Here is a 20,123-nt window from a genome sequence, read left to right as displayed (position 1 = left end):
TTTTTTTTAAATTTGATGTTCTAACACTCAAAATTAAATCAATAATTTCATGGGGAAACCAAATCCAACAATAATTTGTTTTAAGAAACCTTGGTTGGTTCCACTCACTTGTATTGACTTATTTACCCCCACGCGTTAAATGAGTAGATATATCCAAAACAAAGTAATCCCAAGGTTTTTCAAGCCATTGAGCCTATGATATAAGTTGGTTCAGAAGCCATAACTCACATTGAATATTTTAAGCTTATATAAATAAGTGTATAAAAATGCTTTTAATATTGTAAAATGAATAGATTTTAATTTTGATTCATGTAATTTTTTTTTCATTTCCATGTTTTTATTGTTGATATGACATAAAATTCATTAATTGTTTATATGATGAATTCAAGGTCAACCAATCATCCTATGTAATTTTAACCTTTATTTGTAATATGATGGTAATATTTCTTATATACTTTCAAATTTCTCAAAATGTTAATTTCATTTACAGATTTTAAAATAAATGTTAGATATTAAGAAAGCTATTTTAAATTAAAAAAATTAGAATTTTAAAATATTTGTATAGAACCTGAAACCAAATTTGAAATCTTCAAAATAATTTGGAGTGTCAAAATTTTAGTTATAAGAATATGAAATTTGAAGAAATTAAATATAATAAAATTAAAATACATTATTTTTATATTAATTTTTATGTATGTAAAAAAAATAAATTAGGAGGGTCAAACCTCCCCTCTAGAAGCTTGAAGCTCCACCAGTGATTTGACTCATTTCATAAGAGCTTAAAATAATAATCAAATTCTATAAAGATAAAAACATATTTTCTATAAACAATATATACATACATATTAGTTTAACTCAGGTAAAAATGATTTTTTATATAAAAATATTAACATGAAGTTTTTATTTAATGAAAGTTACACAAAAATGACTGATCAGATTTTGTGATCCAATTTATTATAAGATTTGAATTATCACGACTAATTTAATAGAATAAACTAATTATGTGGATGAAAAATTAACTTAAGACAGGAACAATTTCAAGACTACGGGCATACCGTAGTCGCATAATCCCATGCACACCACAGAAGGAAGTAGATTATATCATATCTGATTTCAATTTTGATTTTCTCCTTCCTTCTTTGCCTTTTCATTTTCCCAAAAATTCCAGAAATTGTATGCGCGTTGTAGTGATGAAGAATGTGTTGGTAGGGTTCAAACCCTCACTCTCAGTTCCTGTTTCACACTCTTCTTTTCCGTTCTCTTCTTCCCTTTCCCTCACACCCCTCCCTTTCTCTCTCTCCTCAAGATCACTCCCACTTCTTGTATTCGCTAACAGCAACAAAGATTTGAGGGAACAGGAAAACACACAGCAACCACAGCCACCCAATGGTTCCAAGGATCAGCAAAAGCAGCAGCAAGAGAATGGCAACGATTGGAGTAATCAAAGATTGCCCCTTTTGGGTTTCAATTGGAGGAAACTGTTGGACCCCGACCCTGACAACGTCCTTGCACTTGGCCTAACGGGAATTCTCACATGGGCAAGTGTGCAAGTCCTCTGGCAGCTCTTGTTCATCTCTTTGGCCATTCTTGTTGCTGCCCTCAAGTACTCTTTTATCGCTGCTCTTCTTGTGTTCATTCTCATTGCTCTTCTTTGATAAATTTAGTTTCCTTTCTGCTTTCTGTGATCCTATTTGATATTATGGAAGGTATGACTTTTGAAAAGTAGTTGAGCATGTGATTGAATGATAATGTAAAAAGCAGTTACGAAAGTCAACGAACGTATCATTGTTGCTGATCTTCTTGTTTTCATTCTCATTGCCCTTCATTGAATTGCTTTAGTTCTTCTTCATCGCGATGTGACGGACCAAAGTTTAAATATTGGTTCGTGCCTATATTTCGTGTCTGGGAAATAGATTGTATGTGTTTTTTGGTTTTATTTACCGGTTATGGTGTTCTTGTATGGTATGATGGAGAATTTGTCTATGGTAAGTATCCAAGCAGGAACTCAGTTACCATGAAAGTGAAACACTCCTCCATGACACCTATCATCAACAACCACAATCATCTCTAACTGTTCCACCTGCTGATTCTCAAGCATCATCTCGTGCTCCAAATGCCCTTCCACCAATGTCACTTGCATGAAAACTTCCCATTGTCATACGGATAGATATTTGGTCCTCTTTCAACCTTAAACCTTTATATGCTTCTTTTCTTCATTATAATGGTTTATGCTTTCCTGTTTCCCTTTCACATTTTATTGGGATTCTTTATCTATTCCTAAGCCTACACTTGGCAATAAATGTTGCAAGACATGGCTTCTTTACAAGCCAATGACACATGAACTTGTTCCTTTACCTCTTGACAAGACTATTGTTCGTTGGGATGACAATATTGTTTGGGTTTTAAAGCTTGCTTGGTGGCTAAGGGCTATATTCAAATATGTGGCCTCAATTATGAGGTCATCTTTTCCCTTCTGCCCAAAATTACTTATATTCATTTGTTTCTTATATGATTATTGTTTGCGATTTGCTTGCTTCTTCACTAGCTAGACATAAAAAATGTCTTCTTGCATGGTTAGTTGCAAAAGAAGGTTTTACTAGTTCTGGTGACACATGCGTTGTCTACATCTTTCCTTTCTCTTTGTATGAGCTGAAGTAGTTTCCCTGTGCTCTGTCTGGTTGCTTTAGCTCAGCCTTGCTTTGATATTAGTGATTTTTTCTTCTCCTTCCATTCTCCATCTCGCCTATGCATTCATCTTGTTGTTTATGTTAATGACATTGTCATTGCCGGAGATGACTCTTAGGGTATCCACTACTAGCTCAAATCCCACTTTCACCATTAATTTCTAACTAAAGACTTAGGGCCTTTAAAATATTTCTTAAGCATTGAGGTCGTTGAATCCTCCTCCGCCATTTGTAAGTAGTCTTTGAATATCTGTAATCCTATATTCTTAAGTGAGAATTCATTTATCCTTTTCACGAGATTTCTTACCGTTATCTCTCTCTCTAAGCCTTTTCTCTGTTTCTATTAAACCATTTTACCATTATTTAATTTTTAAAATGTTACTCTCAATTTCAATTCTGCTAGGGGAAAGCTATTGCAATAAACCAATCCTTTTTAACATCACAATGGACATGAAATTTGTAGGACTAGAACTATGCAAGTAGTGATCCAACATTAGGACTCGGTCCTCCTTGTGTCCAAGGATGGTGGGCACTTGAATGAGAAATTTGCTGGAGTAAACATCTATGGGTGATCCAACATTAATCTTATATTAGAAATAGACTGAGCTAAACTTAATCTGAAAAGTTAGGTTGTGGAATGATTACCCTTGTCTCAGATTATTTTGTACCATATCCTAGCCCATCTGAGATATCCTAATATATATCAACTAATAGGAGAGATTTTTAACAAAAAATATTTCAAGTAGTTAGGAAAGTGACTACTTGTGTAGAATAGAGCTAAATCAAAGGCAATGAAGTTTGGACCTGTCCAAATAGTAGAATGTGTCCCTATGAAAATCCAACTCCAACAGGGACACCGACCTGTCCAAATAGGACATACTATGTGTGTGTGTTCGAGGATAGATCAAGCTGCTCAAAGCGTATTCTTTTATTCTATCTACCTTATCCAGTATTCTAGAAATTAGTTAAATCAAAAGCACTATGGTAAACCTGTGAAGGATTTAAATGTCTCCATGGGTGTTGCAGGGTCATTAGTTAAAGCTGAATAAATCACATCTTTAGTTTGACATTTCACCTGCCATGTCCTGAAAGGAAAAAGGGAAAGTATAATGTCATATCATCAAAGAGTTATTGTACTTCAGAAAACTTTAACAAAAACTGACACATGAATGCTTCAGTTCGTAAAAAAAAACTTACAGTTCAGGCTGTGGTTTTAGATCAAAGAAATGTGTTTGTTTGCCTTTGTACGTGAAAAACCAAAGTCACATACCTGAAGTAAATATTTTAAACAAGACGATCAACAACGCCCAGTTATCTGCATGTTCATATATATATAACAAGGATTTTGACGATATATATATATATATATATATATATATATATATATATATATATATATATATATATATATATATATAAAGAAAGAAGCATATTAATAAATATGATGGAAGGGGAGAAAGAAAAAGTGGAAATATAGATGCTGAACAAATTGAAATTGATATTGGTTTGATGTGATGATCCCAAAGAAAAGAAAAGCAATATTCTTGTTTATACTAATACGACAAGGCAATAACCTTATTAAACGAAGTAAGGAAGCATGGTATAAGATATGAAAGTATTCCCAATCTATCATATATGAAGAACATATTTTTACTGTACAATAGTAATATGATGACACATTTTTAACAAACTTCAACAGAGTAAACAGTTAACTTGACAGGGTATGAATCATCAACAAAAGATTTGTTAATTGACAGAGTTGTGTGTTTTGAGTGTTTGTGAAAGTCTGCATTACAAACCATTGTTTATCGTTTTTATCATCTGGCTTTTAATCAGATTCCAAGTCTAATTGCTTTATCCAATAACTGAGATCTATAGTCAAGATTTTTGAAAAAGTTTTTAGAATATCTTCTAAAACATATTTCAACCGGCTTTGTTTTACAGTAATATAGTACATTAAAACTGGTACTTTATTACATTATTTTGTGAAATCTTGGAAATTTAATGTTCTCCCTGGCGATTGATTACATAACTATTCAATTCATTGCATCTATTCTTATATTTTTTTTAAGAAATCCCTTAGAATAAAATAACGATTTTTCTATAAAAAGTCAACATCTTTATTATTTTTAAACTAAAAGAGAATAAGACGTTAATTCTTATAAGAGTGTGAAAGAAAACATTAGAGAGAAAGTCAAAGGAAATATTAACTCAATTATCACAACCTTTGAATTTATTGAATCTTGAATCAAAATCATGGATCTTTGATTACCAACCTTTAGGAAAGGAAAGGTTTGCAAGTCATTGTTTCTCATTAAGTTGTATCTTTCATTTTCTTTATTAGATTAATAACCCAAAAATTGAGAAACATCATGGTTTCCCAATCTTTAAGGGTAGAGTAGAAAAAGTTGACCTTACTTTTATTTTGGACAAGGTCCAAGGAAGGACAGGGGATCCTAGGAAGAGTATATATGTAACATTCTACGAGCAACCATAGAATTTACAATTATTTAAAAAAGAAAGATAAAATTTACATAGATGTAATAATACAAAAGTTTATCGCCTTCCCATTGAAAACACACAAAGAGACATAACAAAGAGATTGCTTTTGTTATCATTATGTGTTTGATATTTTAACATCTTCATCTTTATATTATTAGAATAAAGTGATCTTTATGTTTGACAAATATTTTTGTAATATACCTTTAATAAATAAGTCCATATAGTCTTCACAGAGATACTTGATCAAACATACAGAAAGTTGTACGTTCATATAGAGATACTTTGATACACATATATTTGTACATTTCTGTTTATTATGCCTAACAAAATACAAAATTACATTTTTAAACGATAATAAGACTGTTTTATACGTAATGCTTTCTATAAGCTATTTGTTTAATTTATGCAAATATATACATATTGTTGGAAAAAAGTTTATGTTCGATATACAGTTTTTTTTTCTCAATTAATTTATAGGAAACATTAAAAAACTCATAAGCATATGAAAAATATAATAAATAATTAATTCCATATCTATATGTATATTTACCAAAGTTAGACAATATTTCTTAACATTCTCAGAATTTTGAATGGGAAAAAAGAGTGAGTGAATTTAACATATTTCTCTTGCTTTATTCACAAAAATAAGTAGAACCAAAGAAGAGTTCACCATTATAGTTCCACACTCACTCTTCTCCATGAAGAGGATAGCAAAAGAAACCAACACAGCTTCCAAAAAAAATCTTCACAGTTATAAATTATTATAATTTTTCAGCTAGAATCACGTTCACCAAAAATTATGATACTTTTTACGTAGTAAACGTGACATTAAGACAGCGCCACTCTCCTCGTGACTCGCGAGTGAAGCACACTTCTCTCCCTCTCTCTCTTCCTTCTCACTTTTCTGCTTTCATTCCCTTTCATGACTCGCCTCAGGCGACTCGGCACCGCCGTCGGAGCCGCCGTGGCCACAGCATACGGCGGCTCCATCCTCCTCTCGCCTCCTGTATCCGTTAGCGACGGGGGATCGCACCTCGCCGCTGTCCGAGAGAAGATCCACGATCCATTTGCTGCCGTTCCATCGAGAGAGGTTCAGCGGTCGGCGCTGATCGGCGCGGGTGCCGCGAGTCCTCTGGATGTTCTCGTTATCGGCGGCGGCGCCACCGGCTCCGGCGTGGCGCTCGACGCCGTCACTCGAGGACTCCGCGTTGGCCTCGTCGAGAGAGAGGATTTCTCTTCCGGAACTTCCTCTCGCTCCACCAAGCTCATTCATGGAGGTACAAGTGTGCGTGCTCGGTTATGTGTTCTTTTATCTATTTAATAAATGATTAAAGATACTTTATCTATTGAATATCCGATAATCGTAAGATAGTGCGCTGTTTACGCTTTTCAATAAAATAATCTGGGTAAAAGTCGAAAAAGTGTACTGTACTTTTTCATTAGTTTCCGAAAATGTAATTTGTCAATAACTTTAGTTCAGAATTCATTATGTCTGTTCAACTACCAAAGTGATAGAAATTGATTACATCTAATGACATTTATTTTGAAAGGAGTGGTATGATTAGGTTTTATATTTTCAGTAACTGTTTATCCAAACAGCTTTCAATTTTTTCTTTAGTTTCCTTAGCAAGAGTCCTAGATCTTCCTGATAGAAAACAGTAAATAGTCTTTTTTGCGCTAAAAGTGATTTTATACTTTAACCATCGAAAGAATTCTTATGCTTTAATCACAAACTGCTACTAAAATAACCTAACTTAAAATAATAATGATTTCTTAAATATTTTTCTACTACTGAAAGTAGGATTGAAGAAATGGGGCTTTGCAGAAGGCTGTTTCATTCAAATGATGACGATGGATATTCATTTTAATTTCTGCTAATGTATGTCTATTATTGAAAAGAACATCATGCGTATATTATTTAATTGATTATAAGGATCAGCAGAAACTCTGCTACGTTTTGTTCGAAAGGGAACCAGTAGCAGAGTGGAAAATTCAAGAGTCTGAAAGGGGATGCAAGAACAAGGATAGAGTGAGTAAGAACTGAGGAACTTTTGGAAACTGTAACTTGTATGGTGATGAGAGCTCCAATGAATGGGGCAGTTTGGGTGCAATGGAAAATGAATATGAGAAGGAAGGGATGGTCTGAAGTGGCAAATGACTTTGGAGATATGTTTGGTTGGGTGAAGAGGTTGAATGATACTTCCAGGTAAGTAAAGTCCTGGGAGAGAAAGGGTACAAGTTCTAAGTGGTGTTGGTGTCACTTAAAGGCAGATATTTTAGTTGGTTCCAATGGTGGTAGTTTGGTATGTTCTATCTATTTTTGAAAGGCTTCAAAACTTTAAGCATTTATTAATGGGGATGAAATGAAACAAATATCCAAATATCAATTGTAGATGAACTTTAGGTGAAATTTTAGTTGTCATGTCAGTCCCCTGATGTGCACTGGTGGGAATAACTCAGGTATTTTTTTGAATTGGGTTGATAGAAGAAGTTAGGGCAGTACTTAATAAAATCTTTACCGGATAGGATGAATCATGCAGAAATTGACAAGAAAAAGTGGATATTAAACAAAGAAATTTGGACAGTTGGAATATTTAGTTGATTAGATGATAAGTTAGAGAGGGGAAGAAGACAGGGTTTAAATCACTGGCGGGGAATAAGGGTTAATTTTAGACTTGGACTAGAGATTGGGAGGGAGAACCTTGGTTTCTCAAATAATTGAGTGAAAGGGTAAAAGAGGAGGGAAAAAAATTGACTGATGTATCAATTTTTTTTATTTGTATTTGTATCTCTATTCTTATTTGTATCTTGGCACTTTTCATCATTCTCATTATTTACATAGATATTCACTAAAGCTTGGATAAATATACCATGCTTATAAATGTAGAAAACCTTGTGAGAATCTGGTAGCCAATCAATTTGTCTTCATAATTAATATTGATGTGTTTATAAATGGTATGCCGTAAAATTACTATTTTGAAAGTGTTTTTCATACTCTTTCAAAGGATATGATGCAACATTAACTAACAAAGCTAAAAACCTACAACTTTCCAATACATTTGGGATTTGAAATTTACAGGAAGAAATTAAGTAAGGGAGCCTCTTTCCATTTGAGATTGTGAAGTTTGCTTTGGTTTAGGTTTTCAAATATCATTGATAAAACCAATCTGCATCTTAACACTGTAGATTGTTGATTTTGACTGACAGAAATTTTCATTCCTACTGCGAAATGCTAGTCATTTTATGTGTCCTTATGTTATAAGTCGTAAGTACTTGTTGGTCTAACATTTCAGTGTTTATGTAAACTCTTAGGTGTTCGTTACCTAGAGAAAGCTGTCTTTAAACTTGACTATGGCCAGCTAAAGCTAGTATTCCATGCACTTGAGGAACGTAAACAGGTTATTGACAATGCACCACACCTATGCCAAGCTTTGCCTTGCATGACACCATGTTTTGACTGGTTTGAAGTACTGTACTACTGGATTGGCTTGAAAATGTACGATTTGGTCGCAGGAGCACGATTATTACACTTATCGAGATATTATTCAGCAAAGGAGTCTGTTGAACTTTTTCCCACTCTAGCAAAGGAGGGAAAAGGTAGAAGTCTGAGGGGCACGGTTGTTTATTATGATGGACAGATGAATGATGCACGTCTTAATGTTGGACTGGCTTGCACTGCAGCATTAGCTGGTGCTGCAGTTCTGAATCATGCAGAAGTTGTATCTTTACTGAAGGATGATGCTGATGAACGGATAATTGGTGCACGAATTAGGGATAATTTAACTGGTAATACTTTCTTTTATTAATTTATGTTACTGTAGACATTCATGATTTACATTTTTTACTATTTTGGACTATCGGGGATGGTAAGGTGGCAGAGTGTACTGATTAAACAATGGACCTGAGATATTGTGAGCAGCACGCATAATGTGAAAAACTATTTGGTGGAAGTCCATCATTTTTTCTTCAGCTGTTGATTTCTGACTTTTAGGGGGTGCCTTTAATTTGCAAAAAAAAAATGATGAATGAGATAGCACAGTAGCACTTTTCCCATGTTTGACTTTTAAATTGATCATAGGACAACAAAAAAAAGGAAGAATGAAGTACAACACAAGATCTAAATGTTTTATTGCATACCAAAACATTGGACATATTTTTTGTTCAGTACAATGTTATGAAAAAGTCCAAATTATTTTTCCCTCGAAGTTGTAAACCGGCACTTTCACCGCCACACCAAAACACGGTTGGTATTTCATTCTACAAACAGAATAAGTATTAAAGCATTTTAAAATTTCCAATCAGCTCAGTATATATCACATCAATGTTATAATAAATGCATAATTCCATTGACAATTCATATTTTCATTGTTAAAAAACTCATAATGTGTCTATAAGGGATTTTTTTGTTGTGTATCCATGTGCACACAATAAAGATTTAAAAATAGAATGAGTTTTATTGGAAACATTTTAACATGATGTATTCACAAACCATGTGTTCATTGGTAGACAGCTGATAATCTGTGTAAAAGAGTTAACATTATGTAATTATTTAGAATGTAAAAATAATTGAATGACAATACTAATTGAGTGAGTATAAGAGTATGAGAACGATGGCTTTCTGCCTTGTCCTAATGTAAAATACATTTCATACAGCACAAATGGTATTCAGGTGCATAGGACATCCCTAATGGAACAATTCATAAAAGTTGCTGAATTGTATTGTTTAGTTTTTTATGCAGGGTCATGTGATGACATCTTTTCTTCTTCTTTAATTTTATGTAACCTCAGCAATTTTACTTTCCAATGGTGCAACCATCTTGATAGTTCACTAAATATGTTCAACTATTCATCCTTCCACAGCAAATGGCCCCCAATGGGTAACTTTTGCTTATTTGTTATAGTAGGTTAAGAAATTTGCATTTGAGATGTCCTTATGCATATGAAACAACGAAGTACAGAATTGGTTGTGTTGCAACACCCACCTGATAATAGACTTAACAAAAACTTAAGTCATGCCTCAATTACCTTTACTGTGCTGTTCTCCTTGTACTCTCCCTGCATGTCCATTATAACACACCTCTATTCCTTATTTTGCATGTTGTAGGCAAAGAGTTTGATACATATGCAAAAGTAATTGTGAATGCGGCTGGGCCTTTTTGTGATTCTGTAAGGAAAATGGCTGACAAAAGCGCACGTGACTTGATTTCTCCAAGCAGTGGTGTACATATTATACTCCCTGATTATTATTCCCCCGAGGGAATGGGCTTGATTGTTCCTAAAACTAAGGATGGACGTGTTGTTTTCATGCTACCATGGTTGGGAAGGACAGTTGCCGGAACTACAGATTCTAATACCAACATTACCTTTCTTCCAGAGCCACATGAAGACGAAATACAATTTATATTAGATGCCATCTCTGATTACCTTAATGTTAAAGTATGTCATTCCTGCCAATACAGGCAATTTCTAAGCTCATTAACTTTCCGTTTCTTTCTGATGTTCTTTGCAGAAATGAAATGATTCCATGCTTGTTACATGTTTGGAAATGTTTTGGATAATCGTAGGCAGAAGAAAAAACAAAACAGTAAATTGCATCTTATATCTGTTAGCTCCATTGCAATAGAATTAAACCTTTCCATTTGCGGGTTCCCTCTTTTAAATTAACTGGGCCTGTCAATCTCTGATAAATTGAAGGACAATGATCCGATTGAGCTGTCACACAATCTAGATGTCCTTTTCTTTTATCCATTCTCTTCAAACTTCAAATAATGCTTTTAAAAATTTAGGTCCGCCGCACTGATGTTCTTTCTGCCTGGAGTGGCATTCGTCCATTAGCCATGGACCCATCAGCTAAAAATACGGAGAGTATCTCTAGGGATCATGTTGTCTTTGAGGATCGCCCTGGTTTGGTCACCATTACCGGTGGCAAGTGGACTACCTATAGAAGGTAATTATTTAATGGTTCAAACTGAAAGTTGTTGTAATTTGTTCAGATGCTGTTTCTGTTTCTGCAGTTAGGTATTGTTTTAATCATGTTAACTATTCAGTCAGTCCATTTAACTGGTGTTTAATTTCTTTCCAACTTCTGCACCATTTGTTGTTTCTTTCCTTCTTGATGTTCCCTTCTGGCATGCAATACTCCTTTTGTACGTGATATTATTCTGATTCCAAATTTCAGCATGGCAGAAGATGCTGTCGATGCAGCTATAAAGTCTGGGAAGTTGACCCCCACCAATGAATGTGTCACCAACAATCTCAGGATTGTTGGTGGTGAAGGGTGGGATCCTGCATCTTTTACCATTCTTTCTCAACAGTATGTGCGCATGAAAGTAACATACAAGGGTAAAGTTGTTCCTGGTGTGATGGACACTGCTGCAGCAAAGCACTTGTCTCATGCATATGGAACATTGGCTGAACGTGTTGCTTCCATTGCTCAGGTTAGCTTGTATATATTTCATATTGTATATAGTAGCAGTATTATGAGGGTATCGAAATAATATATAATACTATAAAATTATAAATATCCGCCATTACAACTAGATAACAAAAGTAAGAAAGTATGATATGCTGAAAAACCCAAGATATGCTGGAAGAAATCAATTGGAGAAGGTATGACGTCAAACTGTGGGTAGAAGGTAATTCGTGGTCAAGTGCAGTTGCATACTGAAATTATGTCAAACTGTTGAACATAGTTTTGACCTTACTGGTTCTAAAAGGTAATGTAATCCATTACATGGCAAATCGTTTCTGTTGAAATAAAAGAAAGAGAAACATAAGATGAATCCCTAATGTGTATTGAGCCAATAGGATTATGCATTTATGGATAGAAAAATATAAAGAGATGGGCCTAAGCCCGTCACATCTAACAATTTCAAACTCTCACCCCATGCTTCTATTCTAGTTTGACAGATCTAAATCCAATAGAATGTGCCACCAAAATATGTAAAGTATGCTTATGAAGTTTGTACAAGTTTTGGTCAGTTTTATGGTTTCGTCGATACCAAGGTTCAAAAATATATATTTCTTATGCAGAATGAAAATTTGGGTAAGCGACTTGCCCATGGTTACCCTTTTTTGGAGGCTGAGGTGGCCTACTGTGCTCGTCATGAGTATTGTGAATCTGCAATTGACTTCATTTCGAGGAGGTCTCGTCTAGCTTTCCTTGACACTGATGCTGCAGGACGGGCCTTACCTCGTGTCATTCAAATATTGGGATCTGAGCACAAATGGGACAAGACAAGGCAGAAAGAAGAGATGCAGAAAGCTAAAGAGTTTTTGGAGACTTTTAAATCCTCGAAAAATGCTCAATTCCATGATGGGAAGCATAATTAGTAAGTATTTTTTGGCTTCATTGACATTTTAACTCCCATAATATACACCTCTTGCGGTTCTGGTCCCTAGAAATATTTCTGGTCGGTTTTGATTCTTCTTAAATTTTTTTTTCCAGCTGTTACTGTTTTGAAAGGTTTTCTTTTTAATCCATGTTATTTAGAAAACTTAATATTCGTTTTCTAATGTGTCAGCTTGGTTATCAATGAATACGAGTTGGACTACAACCGAAAAACTAAAATAATACGGAATTTTTTCTGAGCTAAAGTGGAATGAGGTGTATATTATGGGGAATAAAAAGTTAATTAAGCTTAGAAATTTATTGTGTTAATTTTAGAAGTTCAGTTCAAAGGATGAATAATTTATAACCACATACACATTTTTAGGCCTTTGGACTTGAAATGAGGAGCAACTTCCAAAAACATGGTATTATTGCCTAGAGATTGGGTCAGTAAAAGATTGCAGCTATTGTCAGTAGCTTGATACATCTCAGAAGTAATTATTTCGTGAACTTGTCAAAGTTGGCTGGCAGAATGCATTCAAATTTGTTAAGTTGTCTGAGCTTGAACTAACGTTTTTCTCTTGCAAGAAATGCCAGTAACATTCTCTGACACACTCTTTTAATGATTCATCTTCTAGTGGTTGAAATTTATTAAAAATAATAAAAATTGTGCGTTTGCCTCATTTAATAATTTCATATTATTTTCAATAAATTTCAACCAGAGGAGGAATTTATTCTAAAGAGAAATTGTGTTAAGAGTATGTTGCTAACATATATCTCCTGAAATAGTTGTGCTATGCCACGTGTTTTGGGGAGTTGTGGCTGGGGTGTGGAGAAACATAATAGAAGTGTCTGGTAAAAAGGTAAACAAATAGAATGTAGCAAACCACTTCCTGTTAAGAGATCTTTGTTTCAAATAAGTCTTTCGGAAAAATATTGACCAGGCCATTATGTATTGGTTTAAACTTTTCTTTGTTGTAGATATTTGGGGGACATTCTGAAAGTAAGATGAAATATAAATATGTTTAACTTCAAATTATATTATGACCATAGCTGCAGAATTGTATTAAAAAAAATAAAAGATGTCTAAATAAAATCTTAGTTAATAGAATAAACCTGACATTCTAAGACTTGTTCATATTGCATATACTGATCTTAAAGGTTTTTCATATTCTAAGGTTTAACTTCTTCTTTTTTCTATTTGTACACCAATCTTATATGTTTGGAAAAACACTGTCATACATATGGATTACATTAATTTTCTTAATTGATTGAAAAACATACACAAAGGAGTAGACATTTAAAAAAATTAGAGAATTGTGTTCCGTCTGAAGAGGATGTTGATGTAATTTATTCTAATTAATATATCTAAAAATATATTTATACTATATTCTAAGCTAATTGCATGTTGCATACACTACATTTAATTGTAACATCAATTTATTTGACTGTTATCTTTTTTCTTAAGTGTATGAGGAATAATGACCGTAAGAAAAGCAGTTAAGGGGTTTTAATAATTTTCTTTACAATTATTTTAAAACAGTGATATTTTATAATTAAATATCAAAATAGAATGTAAAAATATACAGTTTAGTTAATTTATATTCCTCTATTTAGGAAATTTTGGAAAGCATTACATATTAAACTGCTAATTACGAGCTTCAATTTTAAAATTTGACACTTCTTCTGTAGGATTTTTGTATTTAGGATAGAAAGTATAATTAGCAAACAATAAAACTTGACATGTTAGAATTAAAATATATTTGACTTGATAGAATTCAGAATTTTCTAGGGAAAGTGTTAGAGATTCTATTCGGAGCAATGACCAACTAATATCATATAAGCGATAACTTTTATTTTATTTCGAGTTACATTTAAATTTTACTTTAGTCTTCAACATGAGAGAAGTGTTGAAGAGTTTAAAATTACCTTATGATAAAACTAAATTATAATAATAATACTTCAATTTTAATTTCTATCATGTAATATATTAGATTAATTTGATTCTTTTGAAAAAGATTTGTAAAATTTAGGAAATCGTGTTTTTATTTAATTGTTGATTCAAAACTAAAGTGTTACTTCGACTTTATATATAGTTTTATTATCAATGTTTATATATTTTTATTATAACTTTAATTCTTGATTAGAACTAATCAATATATGTAACTGTACTTTATTATCTAAAATTATTTCTCAAACTTCAGAAGAGCTAAACTACTAATTAAAATGGTTGCGATGTTAACTTAATACCTGAAAGAGATTATTAGGTAAAAGATCTTTTGATGATATGATTGAGGTATGGCATCTCTAATTATTTTCACATATTGCATTAGGTTTTAAGCAATATAACTAATATTTTTATTCCAATTATAATTTTCTCAACAAAATATTTGATTCATAAATATTTTCTCTTTCTCACTAATAATTTATATTCTCAGTAATAATAATTAATACATCAGTTAAATAAGTCAAGAAATAATTATTAATGTAAGCAACTTTCTTTTAAAATCGTAAATACTAAGAGTAAATCAATGGATTACTTATATTGCAGGATTCTGTGCTTTTAGTGTAAGCTTTTTTGCAGTCTCTTTTTTTGCTTAATCTTTCGTGTTCTTAAAATAAAAATAAGAATATCTATTAACAATGACAATTCATATAACAATCTATAATCATATATTTAATTAAAAACTGTACTCAATTACGGATTAACATTGTTTCACTAACTGGTAAGGAAAGAAAGGAAAACATACAACTTATTTCAATGGTGGAAGAATGGTTGTTGAGGACATGAAGCCATGGTTGCTTTCTTTTGTTTTCAAGTTTTGTCTGTCATTTCTGGCATGTCTTGTGTGAATTGATCACCTCGTCCCCTTTTATTCCTTTTTATGTTGGTTCTTTCACTCTCTTTTTAAAGCTTATTTTAGGTATAATTATGTATCTTGGCATCTGTAATATGCACAGAATAATATATCTAAGTTGTTTGAAGGATAAAATCACTCATAAAGAAGCAAGAGTACATGGAAGATGAAACTCTACACTATGCATACGCTTCTAGGGGATTTAAGCTATACATAGTCCTAATTTTGAGAAGGCTACATCTGGATTTTGATAATGTACATGACCAAATTTTAGCTTAGTAATCAATTTCTTTTAATGAACAACTTAGTCAATAGACTTCTTTGGGTGTCTGCCTTACTAAAATATGAAAATCCATGTGATGTTTTTGAAACATTAGCAATGGTAGTATCACAAATGGAAGAAGTCATGGCAACCTAAAAGAACATGGTGGCTGAAGTGAGCGTCCTCAATGCTCATATCATATTGGAGAATGGGTTATACCTAAGAAAATTGTTATTCCTTGCATTGATTTCAAGACAAAGTTGCTTCAAATTTGATAATGAACATGAGAAAATCTTAGCTATTAATCATATGCTTTCAACGGACAACTTAATCACTAGACTTCTTCATGTGCTTACCTTTTTAAAAATGAAAATCCAGTTTATGTATGAAACGTCAACATAGTAGCATCACGAGGAAGAAGTTATAGCAACTAAGGAGGCATGGTGGCTGAAGTAGACATCCTTAATGGTAAAATTGTAGGATAATGGGTTATACCCAAGATAACTGATATCCAATTTTGAAACAAAATAAATCTATAAATAATCCAGAATTTCTTATAAAAAAAATTGGGTTAAATATGTTTTTAGTTATAAAACTTTGACTCAAAATTAGAATTTGTCTATGTTTAAAACTTTGATACATTTTAATTTTTAAAATTTAAAAATGAATGGATATACTCTTTTTAATCCAATGACGTTAAAATTTTTTGACATACAAATACATTTTTCAGCTGACATTAAAGTGAAAACGTATTAAACATGTTATTTGCATTGTTTGACACAAAAAAATTTAATGTAATTAGGTTTAAAGAACTATATCTATTTATTGTTAAAGTTTGAGACTAAAATGTATCAAAATTTCGAACAATGACAAATTCAAATTTTAAAATAACTAAAAATATATTTAACTTTAAAGTTTTTAAGCTAAAAGTTTGGAAAATCTATCAATTTTTCTCTTCAATGTCAAGTGTATGAACACAAGCATTTCTCAATACGCGGAAGGTTGTAACCCATTAATTCTTGATTTATGTGCCTTTAATAATGTTTTTGGTAATATATTTATTCATTTTCTTCCACCTCCTATGCAAAAATTCCTCATTTTATTACTATTGTAGATAGATCAAAGTGGTATATCAAGGAATTGGCTAAGTTGATTTATCTCTTTCACTAGATTTAAATTTTGACTTGTTAATTCTCCAATCTCCTTACAATTTAATATTTTTGAGAAAATTAACTTTCTTTAAACTATATATGACCTTCACTACTAATTCCATTAATATACGAGAATGACGAGAATCACAAGATTTTTATTATTTGAATTGAGTTTCTTATTATCTTATTTTGCAACTTTAGTCCCTAAACTTTTACATGATCTTTTGTACCATCCAAATTTATCTAAGTCGAAAATATGATGGTTCCAAAATACATTCAAGCTTTTCACAAATCTTTAGTTTGAAAAACATGTTAGATATTCTCTTACTAAAAAGTTTAAAGCACAATATAATTATGTTTCTTCTACTATCTATTCTTATATGTAAGAGTCAAGTCGTACTGTTTTAATTATTTTATAAATTTCATATATCATTAAATTCATTGAATGAAAGATAAATTTAAACTTTTCCCTATATTTATGTTTTTTTAATGATATTAAGAATCAATTTAAGAAGTTAATGAGAAATCTATATGAATTTTCCGCTTAGGTATGAAGGAGGCAAGAGAAAATAAAGTGAGTGGCACAAAAGGCTCTTTAAAGACAAATACAGTCTCCTAGAACTTATTGAAAGATTTACAAAAGCTAAGTGATTTGATTACAAAGTCAAGGAAATCACACTTTGTTTATCAAACAATCAGGGAATGAAGGGGTAATTATACCTGTAGTTTATGTTGATCATATTATAGTGATTGGAAATAATGAAAAAAGAGAAGAAATAATTGAAAAAAAGAGACTAGTCCAAGATTTTGAACTAAAAGAACTAAGAAGATTAAAGAATGTTTTAGGGATTGAAGTGGTTTACACTAAAAAAGAAATTTCATATCTCAGCAAAAATATATAACTGATTTATTGGCAGAAACTGGGAAAGTTGTGTGCAAATCATTCTCAACTATAATGGATTCTAATCACAAGATTGTAAGGCTGAAGAGGAATCAGTTGTAAAAAAATGTTTAAAAGACTGGTTAGAAAAATAATATATTTGGACAGAGTAAGTGTCATATTAATTAGAAACTTTAAAATAATTCACTATTGCCTAACACAAATAATCCCAGGTATTTTTAAAGTTGCTTAAACTATTAAAAATATATTCAGTATTAATAGAGAGATTTTCCCTATCCACAATTTTTTATCATTTTATTCTAAAAATAATTGTTTATTTAAGATTAAAATAACAATTTATAATTAAAAAACCTCTATGGATGAAGTTATAAAAATTATTTATTTTTATAGTTTTTTTTTGTAAAAATTATAACTTAATAATATTTTTATTTTGATAATACTTTATTTTTAGTTTTGTTACATGTGTACATGTTTTCACTTACAAATAGAGTTGTTAATTTGGTCTAGTTCATAGTTTACATGGTTTGATTCAGGTCGTGGATTGTGACAAAAAAAACCCACGTGCCAGAAAAGTTATATGAATTAGGATAAATGACTTAGTTTTCTTCTTAAACATGAAAAAAAAATATTAACTCTTTTTAAATATATTATTAAACTTTCGATTTAGATTAATGTGTCTTTACCTTCACTCAAATCAATCAGGATTCACCTTCAGTCAAATTAATCAAGATTAATCTTCAATCTAGGTTGACCTTCAATATAGGTTGGCCCATCTAAACCTTCATCTACCCATCTTGACTTTCGGCCTGAGTCACACTAGTTTCGACCTTTGTCTGGGTTAGTTGTCTTGACTTTCAAATCAAACTAGTCCATCTAAATCATCGACCAGATTTGACCCATCTTGACCTTTGGCTAAGGGTGAGAACAAATTCGGTTTAGGACACACTCGACCGAATTTCTATCGGGGTTGTCTCAGCCAAAATCGGCCAATTTTCAGTTAGGATAGACTCAGCCTAATTCGACCAAATTTGGGTCAGGCCAACTTGTCTGAAATTCAGTCAGAGCAAACCTGGTCAAATTTAGCAGAATTTCAATCAAGGACTAAATTTCGATAGGGTGGACTCAACAGAATTCGAATCGAAGTTAACTCAGCCTAAATTTAGTTGAGGCCAACTTGACTGAACTCTAGAGAATTTTGGCCAAGGTGGACTTAAGCAAATCCACCGAATTTGGTCAAAACTAACTTGACCGAAATTTGTCAGGGTTGATTCAATCGAATTGGCCAAAATTCAACCGAACTGACATAAATTCGATCAAGGCCGACTTGGGCGAATTCAAGCAAAATTTTGTTAGGGTCGACTAGGTCAAACTTAGAGGAATTTTTACTGTGAACAACTTGGCTGAATTCGGCCAAATTTCGACTACGACGTATAAGATCAAATTCGACTGAATTTCGGTCGGGGTGAGTTCGATTCGGTTGAACTTTGTTTTGAGCCAACTCGTCTCAATCATCGGTTAAGGTCAACCTGTCTCAACCTTCAGGCCGAGCAAACCTGTTTCAACCTTCGACCCAAGCCAACCCATCTCAATCCCCGACTTAAACTGACCCGTCTCAACCTTTGACTTGAGTCATCCCTTCTTGACATTTATTTTATGTGGCCCATCAACTTAGGCTATCCTATCTCCTTCTTTGATCATAGCCAAATTGGTTTAAACCTTCAGTCCAAATTGACCCTTCCCGACCTTTGTTCAAGAAAATCCTTTCAAATTTTCGTCTAAAACGATTTGTCTCAATTGTCAACCTAAGCTATCATGTCTTGGTCTTTGCTCAAGCAAACTAAATGAGAAGTTAGATGTATTGTTTTTAAGAGTTTATAAAATTTTGTTGTAAAATCAAACCTACTTTATTCTGATTCTAATCCACTTGAAAGGGGACTTAGAGATCAAGATTTTTTTTTTCATGGTCAATTGGAATCCTCTAAAAGAAAGCTTCTTCATAAGACTAACCCATGCATCATGTTGAGAGCTTTACTTATAAAAGAATTACAGTACACCACAATCGGACAAGATGATTTCAGTGACTCTTTCAGACACCAATAACAAATCTCATACAATTAAAAGTGAGTTTTAGGACTTTTTAATTATAATTGAAGTTTCATTTTAAAATGTAATTGAAGCTTCACTTTAAAAGGTAAATCTAATTTTAATTATAACTGTAATTTTAATAAAAGATTGCTTTAAAATGTAATTGAAGTTTTATAAGCATTCCACAAGTAATCTGAAGTTTGCATGGAGAAGTGAAAAAAGTGCAAACGAAATATTTTAAAATTAAAACTTCCCCTGTTTTGGACAAACAGATAAGCAAGGGACACAAAATACCAATGCCAAACTTCAAAAATTTTCTCTAACTTGAAAATTAATTGAAGGTCTATTAA

The 20,123-nt window shown here is 32.3% G+C and overlaps 2 protein-coding genes across 3 annotated transcripts; both read left to right on the top strand.

Annotated features, from left to right (window-relative positions):
* Window positions 1-1,042: 1,042 nt before the first annotated feature.
* LOC108325542 (uncharacterized) lies at window positions 1,043-1,795 on the top strand. The gene has a single exon (XM_017558629.2). The coding sequence runs from the start codon at window positions 1,176-1,178 to the stop codon at window positions 1,653-1,655; it is 480 nt and encodes a 159-aa protein (XP_017414118.1). The 5' UTR covers window positions 1,043-1,175; the 3' UTR covers window positions 1,656-1,795.
* Window positions 1,796-5,854: 4,059 nt separating this feature from the next.
* Window positions 5,855-13,555, top strand: LOC108326372 (glycerol-3-phosphate dehydrogenase SDP6, mitochondrial). Of its 2 annotated transcripts, XM_017559849.2 has the most exons (7): window positions 5,859-6,463; window positions 8,499-8,972; window positions 10,291-10,622; window positions 10,973-11,133; window positions 11,365-11,623; window positions 12,219-12,517; window positions 12,902-13,555. In XM_017559849.2, coding segments are annotated over exons 1-7 (1,881 nt in total). In that variant the 5' UTR covers window positions 5,859-6,108; the 3' UTR covers window positions 12,903-13,555. The 2 variants fall into 2 exon arrangements, with proteins under 2 accessions (XP_017415339.1, XP_017415338.1); XM_017559850.2 differs by having other exon boundaries at window positions 5,855-6,463; window positions 12,219-13,555.
* Window positions 13,556-20,123: the final 6,568 nt, after the last annotated feature.

Source organism: Vigna angularis, chromosome 3 (genome assembly GCF_016808095.1).
Source record: "Vigna angularis cultivar LongXiaoDou No.4 chromosome 3, ASM1680809v1, whole genome shotgun sequence".
Classification (NCBI taxonomy): Eukaryota; Viridiplantae; Streptophyta; class Magnoliopsida; order Fabales; family Fabaceae; genus Vigna; species Vigna angularis.
This window is presented reverse-complemented; position numbering and strand designations above follow the sequence as displayed.

Coding starts and splice junctions, on each gene's coding strand:
- LOC108326372 (XM_017559850.2), top strand. CDS start 6,109: ATGACTCGCCTCAGGCGACTCGGCACCGCCGTCGGAGCCGCCGTGGCC. Junction 8,973..10,290: donor AATTAGGGATAATTTAACTG/GTAATACTTTCT, acceptor TGCATGTTGTAG/GCAAAGAGTTTGATACATAT. Junction 10,623..10,972: donor CTGATTACCTTAATGTTAAA/GTATGTCATTCC, acceptor TTAAAAATTTAG/GTCCGCCGCACTGATGTTCT.
- LOC108325542 (XM_017558629.2), top strand. CDS start 1,176: ATGCGCGTTGTAGTGATGAAGAATGTGTTGGTAGGGTTCAAACCCTCA.